The 16,149-nt window shown below is 38.9% G+C and overlaps 2 protein-coding genes across 4 annotated transcripts in view; both read right to left on the reverse strand.

The window, feature by feature from the left end:
• ADAM17 (ADAM metallopeptidase domain 17) overlaps positions 1-16,149 on the reverse strand; it is a 46,921-nt gene that overhangs the window by 13,702 nt on the left and 17,070 nt on the right. The window contains exons 3-10 of one of the 3 annotated variants that reach the window (XM_080916946.1): positions 14,957-15,087; positions 13,426-13,514; positions 11,210-11,378; positions 8,815-8,948; positions 7,298-7,387; positions 4,785-4,898; positions 929-1,073; positions 708-796 (exon numbers count right to left, since the gene is read on the reverse strand). In XM_080916946.1, coding sequence (XP_080773072.1) covers positions 708-796; positions 929-1,073; positions 4,785-4,898; positions 7,298-7,387; positions 8,815-8,948; positions 11,210-11,378; positions 13,426-13,514; positions 14,957-15,087 — 961 coding nt within the window. Of the gene's footprint in view, positions 1-707; positions 797-928; positions 1,074-4,784; positions 4,904-7,297; positions 7,388-8,814; positions 8,969-11,209; positions 11,379-13,425; positions 13,515-14,956; positions 15,088-16,149 lie in introns of those variants that run through there. The other 2 variants (XM_080916947.1, XM_080916948.1) reach the window with 2 other exon arrangements.
• On the reverse strand, positions 2,344-3,012 carry LOC308436691 (group XIIA secretory phospholipase A2-like; the record flags this gene model as incomplete). The annotated part of the gene is made up of 1 exon (XM_080937691.1): positions 2,344-3,012. The coding sequence occupies one exon, from the start codon at positions 3,010-3,012 to the stop codon at positions 2,344-2,346; it is 669 nt and encodes a 222-aa protein (XP_080793817.1).

Below are 16,149 nucleotides of genomic sequence, written 5' to 3' on the forward strand. Positions count from 1 at the left end.
TGTATTTCCTATTATTTGTAACAAGATGTATCTAAGAAAACAGGTTTTTTTCTTTGTTTTGCTTTGTTTTTTGAGATAGGTCTCAAATATCCTCAGCTGGCCATGAACTTATTATGGAGCTGAGGACAATCTTGATATTGTTGATCCCCTGCCTCCACCCTCCCAAGGGCAGAGTTATAGGCATGTATCATTATCCCTGATTTTATATAGTACATGCTAGGCCAGCATTCATTCTATGAGCTGAGCTACATCTCTAGACCCCAAAACAAGATATAAAAATCTTTTAGAAAACCAAAGTCACAAAGACTAAAGACTCATATCCTGTTTAATAACACATAAACACCAGTAGACAACAGAGCAATGCTTTAAATGCTTAAGGTCAGAACACATTCAGCCACATTATCAGCCAAGTACACACTACATTTTACAAAGATACCAGTGCAAACACATAACTAAGATACTAATGTAATAGATCTTAAATCTGTCCTGTTTAAAAACAAAAGCAGAGGCTGGAGAGTTGGTTGAGTGGTTAAAAGCACTGCATGTTCAATCCCAGCACTGCTATCAGACAGCTCACAACCATCTACTCTAACTCCAGCCCCAACAATTCCAGCATCCTCTTCTGGTATCTGTAGGGACACATGCTTGTGTGCATGTGGTGTGCACACACACTATTTTTAATAAAAATAGAAAATCAAAAAACATACCTTTGTGAGAATGGTTTTACCATAATTTTTTGTACTAGTCAGACCACTATTCAAATAGATGTTCTTCTTCACACCTGGGTTGTAATACGCTAAAAAAAAAAAAAAAAAAAAAAAAAAAAGTAAACAGACAAAAACTGCCTCTTAAACTCAGAACTGAACCATAACCCACTCAGCTTGCTCATTCATCTCTCAGTGTCATGACAGTGCAATGAGAGACTTACCTTTTGGACAAACCCCTCCATGACTGTTTGCTCTGGGAGAACCAACATAAGCTAATCCAAGAGTTCCCATATCAAAATCTTGGTATGTGAAAAGATGAGCCAGGCAGACTTTAGATGCTTCTTCAGCTATATCAAAGCTAAATTGCTTTAAAAAGAGAAATTCTTCATTAGCTTGTCATCATGCCAGACTCAAGGGTACATCAACTGGTCATTACAGAACAGCTGTGGTTTGGCACTAGCACCCATAATCCCTCAAACACAAATGCTTTTCCCGGGGCAGGCAGGGAGCGCAGTGGTCACGGAGGTGGTGGGTAGCACTCAGGCACCCTCCATCTACTCAGAATGAAGTCACTGCTCTTCTACAGAGACCTCATCAGGACTAGAGCATCCCCATGCTACAGTATGCCAAAGTATTTCAAGAATTTAAGGGTGCTATGTAACGGTTATTTTTAATTATTTAGGCTGTGAAAGATTTTTGTTTGAATTTAAAAGTTTCTATAGTATAAGAGAGTTATAAATATAAGTTTATAAAAAAGCATACATTCTTATTATTATTATTATTATTATTAACAAGAAAAGGTTTTAAGACCTCCATTAGAAACTGTCAGTCTTTTAACAATACTCCAGAATAGAAGATGAGAAATGGGGATTAGGGAGTAACCACAAACTTAGCAGCATATAGTGCACAGATTTGGCTCATTAAACCCATTATTCCTAAAATTCACAGCAAAAAATGATGCTTGCTATAAGTGGTTTGTAAACCAGAGTGCTGTGGTTTCTGAATATTGTACACATCACAATCCTTAGATGTCCTGGGTTGTCTCTCAAGAGAAGTGTCAACCAGTGATTCCAACTGAACAAGAAATGCACACTTGGAAACCTTGTGATTGTGAGTAACATTTATACCTATCTTAGTGGGATCCAGAGAAATAACGCATTATGTATAATTAAAATGGAGAAATAATAGTTCCTCCAGGTGTAAATGTATATTTAAAAATTCAAAATAAATAATAGTTCTAAGGGAAGGTTGTCCTATATTTCAAAAAGTAATAATGCTGAAAAGTCCTTACGGTAGATTTTACATTTGCTTTCATTTTTATTGTTAAGTACAGCTATGAAAACCAAGTCACATAGGCTTAAAGCTTTCTTCCCAGTGTGGGGGAGCCACCGAGACAGCGAGGCCCAGGAAGGCATGATCTTAGATTTCTTGCTCTCTCCCAGTCCCAAGCACACTCTTCCCTGTTTCTTCCTGGCCCACCCTTTTCACTTAAGAGGTTTTAAAATCAAGACACAGTATAGTAAGGTCTCAAAATGACCCGTCACAAAACTAAGGCAGCTTCAGGCTGTAAAAAGATCAGCTCTTTGGCAGAAATTGTCCTCCATTCTTTCCTGCTCACCGTCTGTCAGGGGCTTCTTTACAGATCTGTCTTTTCTTCGTAAAGACACCAATATGCAGCCCGCTGGCTGTCCAGGTATGGCTTGCAGCCTAAATGAATGACGTTCTGAGCTAGTTGGAGTGTCTTCTGCACATCTCTGCAGATCTTGGAGAGGCAGTACTGGAACTCCTCATCACAGTCGTTCTTGCCTTTCCCGCAGGTCTCATAGCACCTGTCGTGCTGGTTGCAGCACTTGGTCAGGGAAGGGATGCCAATGTTCAGATGAACACCAAACAATGGAGAGCCATATCCGTTTGGTGGTGATGGTTTATATCCATAGCGTGGAACAGGCTTCGATCCCCCGCTGCACTTGTACTGGCAGAGTCCGTCCTCTCCGCCCAGCAGGTGCAGCGCGGCGTTGAGGTATGTGTCTATCCTGTGGATGCCATTGCGGATGGTCTTGAGGGTGGCCCTCCAGTCAGTGGTCTGGTCCTGCTCCTGGCCTCGCGCGGTGACCAGCGGGAGCAGGAGCGCAGGGCCCGGGTGCGGGCGGCGGATCGACCATCTGCAGGGCCGGGGCGGCCGGGCTGGGCAGTGGCGCGCGCTCCGGCTCAGGCCCCGGCCTCCTGGGCGCTGGTGAGCTCGTGCCCCGTCACTGAGCGGCGCTCGACCGGGGCCTGCCCGGGCACGCGCGCCGCTTCCCCGCATACATTCTTGATTTTATGGTAACAAAATAAAACATTTAAATCCACTTTATCCCCACAACCTCTTCTCCACCCCTGACTCCACGTGCCTTAATTTAGTTGCTTCTACTTTTGTACCTAACAATCCAAAAAACTCAACGTTTAAAAAAAAAAAAAGAAGACGACTTTTGAAAATGTTTAATGTCAGCACTTGGAAGGCAGAGGTAGAGGCAGGTAGAACTCTGTGAGTTCAAAGCCAACATGTGAAATCCTGACTTAGCATACATATGTACATTTTAAATGAAAGATAAGAAAATCTGATGTGCCGGCTGGGATCTTGATAGTCCCTTGGTAACGGGGTGAGTGAGGTGCTAAGACTTTTCTGGGATTGAAGGAAGAAAATGAAAGGAGCACTTCTGGGCCCACAGGAAGCAGTGATGTGGTGGGTTAGCTGTCTCAGCACTCAGGAGGTCGGGCTGCTCAGGTTTACCCTATGACTAACCCAGACAAGACATATATCACAGCTCATCCACTGATGTTCTGGCCCTGACAAACTTAGAACGCAGCTGTGTTTGGATACAGAGACTTTACCAAAGCAAGTAGGGTCATAGTCACAGGCCCTAATTAAGGGAGCTACTTTGGAGGAATGCTTGTTCATTTGTTTGTACTGCTAGGATCCAAATCCAGGGCCACATGAATGCAACCTCAAGGAAGTGCCACACTAAAACTGTGTTTTCAGCACTGCATATGTTCATGAGATCAGGACACGGACACACGTAAAGGAAGACATCAGCATGCTAAAGAGAGGCCTGAGGAGAAAGCGATCTTGCTATTGCTAGTACCTCAACCCTGTATTTCTGGCTTCCAGAGCTATGACAAAATAAGTGCCAGTGTTCCCCCCACACACACACACTGCGGTGCTGAAGCTGACAGACACATCTGCTGAGACTTATCTTAAAAGCAAAAGATACGAAGCCCTTTAATCCCAGCAATGGGAGGCAGAGGCAGGTGGATCTCTGAGTTCAAAGTCAGCCTGGTCTACAGAGCAAGTTCCAGGACAACCAGGGCTACACAGAGAAACCCTGTCTCAGAAAAACAAACATCACCTACAAAATAAAACAAAAAAGATACTATCTAAATCTCCCTCCTGGTAGCTGGCAGATCAAATTACATAAAACAGTGCTATATAAACACACCACATGATTTCAATGTGGGGGGGGGATGATAAAAGCCTTTAATTCCATTCAAGTTTCAAACTTAATCTTGTTCTTGTATGTGGTGCATAAGTAAGAAATTCACATAAGCTCACCTGGACTAAAACATTGAAAGTACAGATTAAAAAAAAAAAAAAAAAGTAAGGACAACAACAAACCCACTCAAATGTTTCAAGCTGCTAACTTTGTAGTCATTTGTTACAGCAGCACCAAGAAATCAGCATATATAGCAGTACAGTAAGCCAATTTGCAATAAAGTACAGACATTGGAATCCTGTAGCAGTACACTAAAGAAGGAATGAAGACAAAATGTTCTATAGATCTCAAGTGATATTTGTGCTGGCCAATACATGCTCACAGCTTCTTTGGTAAGTATTGCCCTGAAAGATTTGTGGTTAAGTTTCAGACATGGGGTACAAAACAGTATAAAAGTCTACATAATGATGATTCATGTTAGTTTCCAGAGAAAGGCCATTGTGCCTAATTAAATGCTCAAAGGCATTACAGTTTCTACCATGTTCCTTCACTAGTATAGATACATGTATGCATTAAAATTAAAAGAACCATGCAGAACATGACCTACCTCTAGCAACATCTTCACATCCCAAGCATCCTTTTCTTCATTTGGAAAACTTTTTGCCATATTGAAGTGTCTTTCTCCAGGTTTTACCTCTTGTGGAGACTTGAGAATTCGAATCTATACTTAAGAGAGAACATACTTAGAACAATTCCAAAACATCCTAAGACTGCATTATTTCATCATTTCAAAAAAAAAAAAAAAAAAAGCAAAATACAAAACAACAACAAAAACCAGCATCTGGCCAGGTGTGGTGGCACACACCTTCAGCCCAGAACTCCAAAGCCAGAAGCAGGTAGACCTGAATTTAAGGCTAGCCTGATGTATATAGTGTGTTCCAGGATGGCCAGGGAAGACTGGAGAGATCCTGCCTAAAAACCATCACCAAAACCAATACCAAAGCCCAGCATCTGAGAGCTCAAGAGATCTCAGCAGCTAGAAGCACCTGCTCCTACTTAGGACTCAGGTTTGCTTCTCCAGCATCCATTATGCAAGTTTATAACCTTCCATAACTCCATGTCTTTTTAAAAATTCAGCATTTATATAACCCTAGCACTTGGTAGGCAGAGACAGGACATCACTATTAGTTCAAGGCCAATCTGGGCTATATAACCAAAGCCTTATTTAAAAAATAAACATACAAGCTATTCACATGTGAATGCATGCTCTCTCTCTCTCTCTCTCTCTCTCTCTCTCTCTCTCATCTACTCCCATAAAAAATGTTTTGCAACTCAAATTCTTTAGCTCAAATATTTATTGTCCAAAACTAACTGAAAAACATATGGTATAGAAAACATGTCAATGAATTATTTATAAAGTTATAAATGTACTAAATTCTCACATCCTCCACATTATTAAAAAAAAAAAAAAAAAAAAAAAAAAAAAAAAAAAAAAAAAACCAAGAACTTGGATTGCATGAACCTAAGATATTTATTACAATTATAGCCAATAATTTAAAAATGAAGGGTTGGGATGAACACCACTTTTGTACCTAAGTATAGAAGACTATAAAAAGAATTGGAGCTTCTCCTTTCATGTGTATTTAAGACAAATAGACAAATTCCTATTAAACCCACTAAGAAGGAACAAAGGTTTCTGATCAGAGTCTTTGGGAAAAGGGTTAGGGCCTCCCTTCTGTCTGCACTGACATTACAGTAACCATAAGGGGAAGGTCAAGGTCAATTGTGGTAAGAAGCAAGTGGAAGCCCAATATGACTGCACACCTAAATTACATCCTCCAATTCATCTTCAATGGATTAAAGAAATTGGCATTTCTGTTTCCTATACTGCCACGTTCTTCAATTGTTTCCAAGTTCCTAAAACAAAAAGGAACTATTTACTAATCCGTAAAAACTTGAACATAGTAGTGATTTTAAAACCACTAAGTCTGCTTTACATTATCAATAGGAAATAATATCTAACATAACAAAATAAAAAGCCAAAGGGCCAAGAGTATACAGCATATTGCCAGAGTGTTAAATACAGACTTACATGCACATGCATAATGCACATCCATGACATATTATCTTTGGAGAGATAAATCCTGACTGATCTAGAGCTCACTTTGTAAACCAGGCTGCCTAGAACTTAAGAGATCCTCCTGACTCTGCCTGCCAAGAACTAGAATTATATGCATGACCAAGTCAGTGAGTTTTTTTGTAGTTTTCCTTTGTTTTTTAATCTAACAATTTTGCACAATATAACCTATAAGACTATGTTTTAATACAAATAACCCAAAAATTATATCAAAACATGTATTTTTCCAAAGCAATACTCAATTTCCAAACTACCAAAGTCAATTTTACCAAGAATAATTATGAGGTTCTAGTGTAGCACTAACAGCATGCTATATCAGCTAAGGAACAGAAGGAGAGAAGCCTCTCCATCTGCTGCTGTGTATAAACTCTTCCCCTGCATTGTATTCTTAAGTAAATTTCTATAGATTCAAAACTGTAGGATTCCATCAGAACCCCCTTTAGTTAGAATATCTTGCCATTGCTGGTTTATGTACTAGAATTCTAACCAAAGTCTGACATATGATCAGAAGAAAAAGAAAACACTACAGGAAATGAAAGATAATTAACAGACAAGAGGAATATAATAGCATTAAGAGGTTTCATTCCTAAAATAGCCCTCAAGACAGAAACTTTATCAACTAATATTAAATACCAAAACACAACACAATTTATCATCAAAAAAAAAAAAAAAAAATTCATGGGCTGGAGAGCTGGCTCAATGGTTAAGAGCACTGACTGCGCTTCCAGAGGTCCTGAGTTTAATCCACAGCAACCACATGGTGGCTCAGAACCACCATGGATCTGATCCGGTCAGTCTTCTGGTGTGTCTGAGGACAGTAATAGTGTACTCATATACATCAAACAAATAAATATATCTTTTTTAAAAATTTAGAAAATGAGGATGTTTATGATTAATGTTAAGGTAGGTTTTGGGTTTTGAAAGAAATATATTTACTATATATAAACTCATGGATCAGCACAAGGCTTACTATTGATGAATACCTGTTCTATCTGTATCCCATAACCTTTAAATCCTGCATTATCCCACGAGGTGTTCCGGTATATGTCATCAACTCGGTCAATTAGCTCTATCTGTGGATATAAAAGGTGAAGTTATACAGAATATACCACTGTTTTCAATGTAATAAAACCTACTAGACTAAATATCTAGTGGAGAAAAAAACAAGATTATGAAAACTGGCATTGAGAAATCAATCTTTATCACTGAGGGGTGTATCAAAAATTATCCCTAGAGCCAAGCTTAAAACACTGCCACAAGAAAGAATGTTACTGCCATCCCAGTCAACGATGAAAATAAAGTCACTGATTTACCAAAAACTCTAACATCAGAAAAATAAACTACTTATCAACAAAAATAACAACAAAAAATTAAACTATTTATCTTTTCTCAAAAAAGAGTATCTGTTTAAAAAAAAAATGGGTTAGCAGGCTTGTTCCAGCTATGAAGGACCAGTTCTTTGCTTTGAGTAGCAGTGAGAAATGCATTTTGAAAAAGTGAGCCTCACAGTATGTTCACACTCGTGGTATACAGTAAGAAGCAGAACATAAGGAGTCCTTTAATATAAACCCCAGATAAGGACCTTTTAAGAAAAACTCTCTTGGCGTATGAACAACAGTTACAATGATGCCCACTATTCTCCTAATAAATTCATCCATGACAGAAGGAAAGAAGGCTGAGGGAGAGTTGGAATAAAAAGGAGAGACTGGGTAAGGAGGCGATGAGAAAGCTGTCTTTGCTGCATCGGGCTGCTGCTCATGAATAGCTGCCTTCTCTTCTATTCCCTCAATGACAACATTTTAATCAGTGCCAAGTTACCAAGATGAATAGGGTCATACTGAGAGAAAAAACAATTCCAGGGAAAATCATTTCCTTGACTTTAAAATTTTTGTAGCAAATGCTAGAAGTTCCATGTCAAGCTGAGGATACAGCTCAGTGCAAGGCACTTGCTCACAGACATGAGGTCCTAGGGTGAGCCCCAGAACAGTATATAATGTCTTTAATCTTCCTATCTCTGCCCCCAGTTAACTGTGGCTATGAGTGTCTCACCTACTTCATATTCTATCCTAAGGTTACCTCTCAGTAACATGACAATAACAAACATCCGTGGGATAGATACAAGCAGAAAATACACACATGTTCTCACAAATATATATATTTTTTATTCTGAAGTATAGATCCATGCATGTGATACTAATGTTTATAAAGAGATCACTTGCATAAGGAAGATACATTATAAATGTTCCCCTAATTTATTATGTAGAAAAGTTTAATGTATAGAAAAATAGTCACTTTAAAGCAAAATGCTTTCTCATAATTTTGAAACTATAGTTTCTATATAGAAATGTAAGATCCTAGTAAACCCTCAGAATAACAGAAAATTAACAGTATCTGGAGCAGGCCTAGTTTAAGATGTAAATTACTGTAGCCTTCTCTTAACAGAATTAATTTACCACATAAATGACTTGCTAAGTTAACCTGTATATCATCAAATACTTACTAAGTAATTTGTAGTGGTGCTCTCTTCTCCCCGGCCCATGTATTTATAAAATCGATGATCTGCTACCACCAGTAATTTACAAGTATTCTTCAAGGGGTTAGGTTCAGCTCGTCTCTTCACTCGACGAACAAACTCTAATGTGAATTTGTATGCACTATTAAATTAAAATTCATCAAAACAAGGAGGGTTTTTTACAGTAACACTTAGTTCTAATCTTTTTCTGAAACAAACATTATTTAAGCTTAATATCATTAAAGGCATCTTTTTCTTTTTCAGGGGAAGGTTGGAGACAGGGTCTATTGCAGCCTTGGCTGATCTCAAATTCCCTATGCAGTCAAGAATGTCCTTCAGCTCTGACCCTACTGCCTCTACCTCTCAAGTATGAAGAAAATAGTCATACACCATAACATCTGTCCTAATGGTATTTTGAATAATATTAAGTTATAATAAATCTGGGAAAAGACAAAAAGTAAAAAATAATATAAGGTTTAAAATTGTTGAATCCAAAACCAATGCGACTTGGGATATGCAAGAGTCCAGTTCAAACCCACCACCACAAAGGAAAAGAAATTTTCATATGTGTTTAATATAGTAAAATAATCTTCACTAGACTGGTCATTTTCTTCTAGAATTCTATGAATTAATCAAAAATAAAGTTAAAAATAAAATTTTTAAAAGTTAATTGTACATTAAAAGTTAAGTAATACTGAGCCAAGTGTGATGGCACAGGTAACCAGCACTTAGGAAGCTGAGGAAAGAGGATGGAGAACCAAGGCCACTGTGCTGCAGAGCAGACCATTTTTAAAATAATCAAAATATAAGTAACCCAGGGTAACTGGAGGCATCTCTAAGATCATCTGTGTAGGGATGCAATCTTCTCAGCTCCTAGATACAAACAGGCTATTTAATGTTTACTTATAAGCAAATGTTCACTTACTCATAAGTGAAAATATGTTTATGGAGTATGTAGACATATACACATACACATCTAATACCTATAAGTAGGTATATATAGAAACACAGGCATAGACATACTCATATACATTGGGATAGCTACTCTGTCAACTTGACACAAGCTAGAAAATTATATGGGAAGAAGAAACTTCAACCGAAAAACTACTTCCATGAGACTGGCTTGTAGGCAAGTCTGTGGAACTTTTTTTCTTTAATTAACAATTTATATGGGAGGAGCCAGCCAACTGTGAGTGGTATCACCCCTACGAAGGTGGTCTTGGGTTGTATTAAAAACAAAAACAAAAACAGAAAACAGAGCTAAAGTCAGGCATGGTATCACATGCCTTCAATCCCAGCACTCAAGAAGCAGAGACAGGTGAATCCTGAGATTCAAAGTTAGTTTGGTCTACAGAGCAAGTTCTAGGACAGCCAGGGCTACACAGAGAAACCATATCTTGAACAACAAGCAAACAAGAGGACAAGCTGAGGGAGCCATGAGGAGCAAACCAGTAGGTAGCAATCTATCCTTAAGTTCATGGCCTGACTTTCCTTTCTAATGGACTGTAAGCTATAATGAGAAATAAAATCTTCTTACACAATTGCTTTTGATCTTGGTGTTTATCATACAATACTAAGATATTCATACTTGTCAGTCAAGGAGCCTCACTAAAGCAAGTAGAAGCAAAATCATCATTATTCCTTTTTAATAAATTGTGTACACACAGTGCTACAAACAAATGTATCCTTATAATAGAAAACTTAAAAGATTAGTCTTTGTTAACAAAATACTTATCAAATAATTTAATTATTTAAGAATACATTATCAATATCCTAAAATGTTAACAATGCTTTTCAATCTTCACAAATACTGACAACAAGCCTAACACAGTAGCATATGCCTGCAATCCCACCTACTCAAGAACTGGAGGAGGATGGCTGGAGCCAGGCAGTTCAAGCCAACCTGAGAACTTATCAAGGCCTTGCCTCTTTAAACCATGAAAAGGAAAATAAGGAAGACAGAAAAACACCATCCAACAGTTTGTTGTAAATGACCCCAAGTAGATCTGTCTATGACTGACAGCCTATGTGTATCAAACACCGCAGAGCTCTCTTGACACCTGACTAATCTCTTACAAGCTCTCAAGACCACTTTTCAGAAACAGCATTTGACTGTTTTTGAAGGTCTACGAAGTACAGATTCTCCTCAGGCCATGCCTCCCTCCTTGGTCTCTGGTAAGACAGTTAAACTGCACCTATCGATCTCTAGTTTTCAATTACTACTTAACAGAAAAAGAATTAAGAATTTCTGTAACAAAACTATATTTTCAGACCAAACGCTTGAGTTATTTAGTAATCATGCTATTTTTACCAATTAAGAAACACCCTCCGGAAGCAGTATGATGTGCTAATGTCATGCCTGAAATATATTTTTAAGTCTTACCTTCGGATGGCTCTCTGTCTATGAGCCCTTTTGGAAGCAACTCTTTACTATCTGCATCTAAATAACCACATACTTTTGGAGACTGCAAACGTGAAACATCCTTGATATCTTCAGACTTATACACCAGCATTCTTTTATCTTTAGTATCATTAACAAACCTCCAAAGTGGCTAAAAAGGAAAACAAAGATGATGAAATAATAAAAAACAAAAACAAAAAAACCAGAGAATTTCTAAACATTAAATAAAATTCTCAAAACATTCTTTGTTCTTAGATAATATTGTTTCTTAGAGAATAAATTACTTGTTTTATCTTACACAGCAAATATTTACAGTTATTCACTATTTTATGCATATTTCTGTACAAGCTTGTAAAGAAAAAGTCTATCCTTTTCCATAAACCCATTGAAAATGTTTCTGTAATTCCCACTCCAGTGTTGCGGCACGCTGCACTGACAGGCTGCAGTGCCAGCAGGTGATGTTCCTATGTATGTGGTGTGCACACCTCATCTCCCTTTAACATTCAGGCACTTTGACATGATAGGTTTTACATACAGCAAAAACTTTCTTTTATAAGAGATGATTGAAAACTCCTAACAATATGCCTAAACCTTGTATTGGTTTCCAAGAAAGCAGCCCTTTGTTTGCTCTAATCTGTGATGTCAACCCCCAGCACCACAGAGACAATGATGCATGTATAACATGGAGCCAGGTCACAGTAAACACAATCCATGTACTCCAAAGGGTACACAAGCCAAAGGGCTGTTTTCATTTTTACAAAGCCAAGTTTTCTGGAAGTATACTGGTCTCAGCTTTGAAGAATGTAAAAAAGGATTTTATACATAAGTTATGACAAAGAAAATGAGTAAGTCACCACTTTATGCCCATCAGGATGTGAGACCGTAGAGAAATGAACCCTCACACAAGCTGTTGAGGATGCTGAAGCCCTAACATAGACAAAATGGCCTCCTACAGAGCTACAGGAAGATTCAATCTCAAAAACAAAATGAAACAACGCAACAATAGAGACCCCCTAAGACTGGTTACCCCAACCAACCCAATTAAAACCATATTCACCCAGAAGTGTGCTCAACACTGTTCATCATCAACAAAGGACTGGCTAAACAATGGTCTACTAGAGAGCCTCCACTAAAGAAACTTTATTTAGATCTATATTTATTAACCTGATAAGATATGCATAATTATATTGATTTTTTAATTATTTTATTAGATACTCTTTGTATTTACATTTCAAATGTTATCACCTCCCCCGTCATAATTATATTGTTAATTGAAAAACATGATGACAAACTATGTACTTTCTGAACCTAGTTTTGTGGGAAGAACAGTATAGCTAGCAATACTTGGCATGCACAGCACCCAGTGTATGTCAAGCATTTAGTGAGCGTTAACAGTCCCTGGGCTCAATTACTAGCACTACAAAGAAGACAGAGTGGCATAGTTGCAGCATTTAGGATTAGGTTTCTTTTCTCTTTTCTATTTAAGATGATTTATTTATTTCATGTATGCGAGTACACTGTGGGTACTCTTAACCGCTGAGCCATCTCTCCAACCCTAGAATTAGGTTTCTTAAAGCACCTCAGGGTCTCTCTCTGAGCCCTTTGTTTGTTCTAATCTGTGATGTCAACCCCCAGCACTCTCAGAGAGGCATTAAGAGCACTGACTGCTTTTCCAGAGGTCCTGAGTTCAATTCCCAGTAACCACCATGGTGGCTCACAATCATCTGTAATGGGATCTGATGCCCTCTTCTGGTATGTCTGAGGACAGCGACAGTGTGCTTACATACATAAAATAAATATATCTTAGAGAGAGAGAGAGAGAGAGAGAGAGAGAGAGAGAGAGAGAACCGGACTCAGAGCTCACTATTATGTAACCCAAGTTGGCCTTTGCCTTCCTGGGTGCTAAGCAGAAAACTCAAGGCAATCTTCCTGCCTGAGCTTCCCAAGTAGGACTGCAGAGCTGGCCCACTGTACTTAACTAGCTTTAGCTTCTTAAAACAACCAAGAAGCTCTGAAACAACCATAGAGACAAACTTCTGAGAGAAATTCAACTCCAAAAGAAGGCAGACAAAGAGGCAAAAGATCTGTAGTTCAGGGCCAACCTTAGCTACACAGCCAGTTAGAGGCCAGCATGGGCTGTAAGAGACCCTCTCTCAAACTCATGACCCACAATACAACCCCCTTCCATGCAGACTTACCTCTATGTTATATTCTGCCCCGTCTGTGTTGATTCTTACTGTAACATCATCATCTCCTATGTGGGCTAGAACCCTAGAGTCAGGCTCACCTTGGGGGTGAAAAGGGGTGTTTTTATTATCAAAAATATTTGATTCAGGGCCAACAAAACGAATCAGCAGGCCTAAAGGCCCTTGTCACCAAGCCTCATGACTTGAACTATATTGCTGGGACCCACACATGGAGAGCACCAACTCCAATAGGTTATCTTCTGACCCCCATATGGGTATGGAATTCATACACACATTCCAATGCATAAATACTAAAGAGAGATTACTAAATAATATTACTAAATTACTAAATAACCTATTCATGGCTGATAATTAGAAAAAAAATCAGAGGGGCCCTGCATCAGCATAGCCTTTACCTTGTTAGACAGAGAGCACTGCAAACAAGAAACACAATCCTGAAAAGGCCCAGAACCTCAGTCTTCCCAAGAGGAGAACAGGTCAGGTAACATGACACTTACCCACTTTCCCTCTGCATAAATTTAACCTAAATTTATTTAGGAAAGAAGGAAGAGTCTACAATCTCTGCAGTAAGGCAACTGAGACAGGAGAACTATCATGAGTTGTGGGTCAGCCAACGCTACCTAGTAAGACCCTGTCTCACAAACAAAGACAAAAAACTAAGGAAAGTTAGCTGAGCATACACCTTAAGCCCATCACTCAGGAGGCAGGCAGAGCCCTGTGTTCTAGACCAACCTGTTCTACAGAATGAGTTCCAAGACAGCCAGGGCTACACAGAAAAACCCTATCTCAATAAAATAAAATGAAGTAAAATAAAATAAAAGGAAACACCATTTCCTTTTTCTTATTATAGGAAAAAAAGTAAAATCCAAACTTAGCCAGGTGCAGTACTTCACGTGGAATTCATGCAGGATGGAACAACAGTGCACTTGGGGCCAGTTTGGGTTACTTTAAGAGGAAGGAGAGAGGGAAGAAGAGAGGGAGGGAGACAGACAGGCTAGTTAAACAACATGCCACTTCCTATTAAAATGATTCTGCTCCCAAACTTACACAGCTCAAATAAATCTATGAAGCCTACTATGGCATCTCTTTCCTACACATCCACCAAAGTGGAAAAAAACAGACCATAATTAAGTTAAATGATGGTCTGAACCTAAAAATGCCTCCTAACTCCATCTAGGAACTGACCCACTGATGAATTCACCACTGAGTAGGCTAATGAGAGGTGGGATCTACTTAGAAAAAGTAGGTCATGGGGGCATGCCTTTGAAAGATGTGCCTTGTCCCTATACCTCTCTGTGTACTCCATGCTACCTGGTCTGTGAGGTGAGCTGCCTCCTCCATCACAGGCCTCTGCCACAGTTCATCACACCTCAGATCCAAAGCATCGTGAACCAAAGCCTCACAAACCATGCACTGATGTAAATCCTCTCTCCTTTGCTATGTCAGGTTTTCCATCATTGCAGAGTGACAAGATAAAACACATCAGTCCAGAAGCATCACAAAACACCATCTTCACACTCACCAACCACGTGTCCACTGAAGAAATCCTGCCACTTCACTCTGTACTCGCTTTCTTCTTTTCCATCCACCACCACGACTCTCAAGTTTTGTGAAAAGCGTTCAGTACTTGATGTCAAGTATAATTTAAAATGCCTGAATGAAGAATGCATTCACAGTTTAAAGATAAAATAGATGCCTAATTTTAATTTCACTCTTTAGAATCTACAAGAGAGGAGATGAATAATATCCACCCAAATTATAACCAGTAATTTTTTTCAAGATTTCACATACACTAAACTTAGAACTACAAAGAGAAGATTGGCAAGGACTTTGCACAGGATGGTATGCAAATCTGTGAAACACTCCATATTTTCTCTCAGGGAAAAAAAAAGTTTATTCCACTGCTCTGTGTGTGGGCATGGGGACACACAAGTAAGTGCCCAGAGAAGCCAGAAGAGTGTACTGGATCCCTTGAAGCCAGAGTTACAGGTTGCTGTAAGCTGTCCAACATGGGCACTAGAAAACTCCAGTCTCCTGCAAAAGCAGCAAGTACTTTAACCAAGCCATCTCTCCAGACCCACAGCAGCTAACAACTTACTAGGTACATACAGCATTATTCTTCCTGTAAAGACAAATGCACTAATTGGTTTAGCTATAAAAGCTTAGCAGAATTCATTTTAAAAAGCTTTAAAAGAGACATGGGGACTGGCAAGATAGCTCATAGGTAAAAATGCTCGCTCCCAAGCCTGACAACCTGAGTTTGATCTGTGGGACCTACAAAGAGAAATAATTCCCTCAAGTTGTCCTCTGACCTCCACCTATATGCCATGGCACATATGCTCACATAAAGAAACTACAAAGCACACTTCTGGCTACTTGAGAGTTCACCCAACTGTTTTTCTTGTAGTACCCGAGACCCACTTGGAAGAACTGACACAGGTTGATTTGTTTAGCACTGTGTGAACACAGGGACAGTTTTCAGGCAAGTGGTTTCTTTTACAGCATAGCTCTCTGGTGTCCCTGCCTCCATTCTGAAGGCTGCTTGAGCTTCAGGCACCTGCTACCTAAGTTTTAAAGAATAAGATTATTCCCTGCATTTCTGAGTACTATGTAATCTATTTTTGCAAAAAGTACTGTTATCTTAAGTGATTCTGTGTATCCTAGTTTAAACAATGTACTTAAAAAAAAAAAAAACCTTCATATTCGAGAGGGAAT

The sequence above is a fragment of the Micromys minutus genome (genome assembly GCF_963924665.1).
Source record: "Micromys minutus genome assembly, chromosome: 1".
NCBI classification, from domain to species: Eukaryota; Metazoa; Chordata; class Mammalia; order Rodentia; family Muridae; genus Micromys; species Micromys minutus.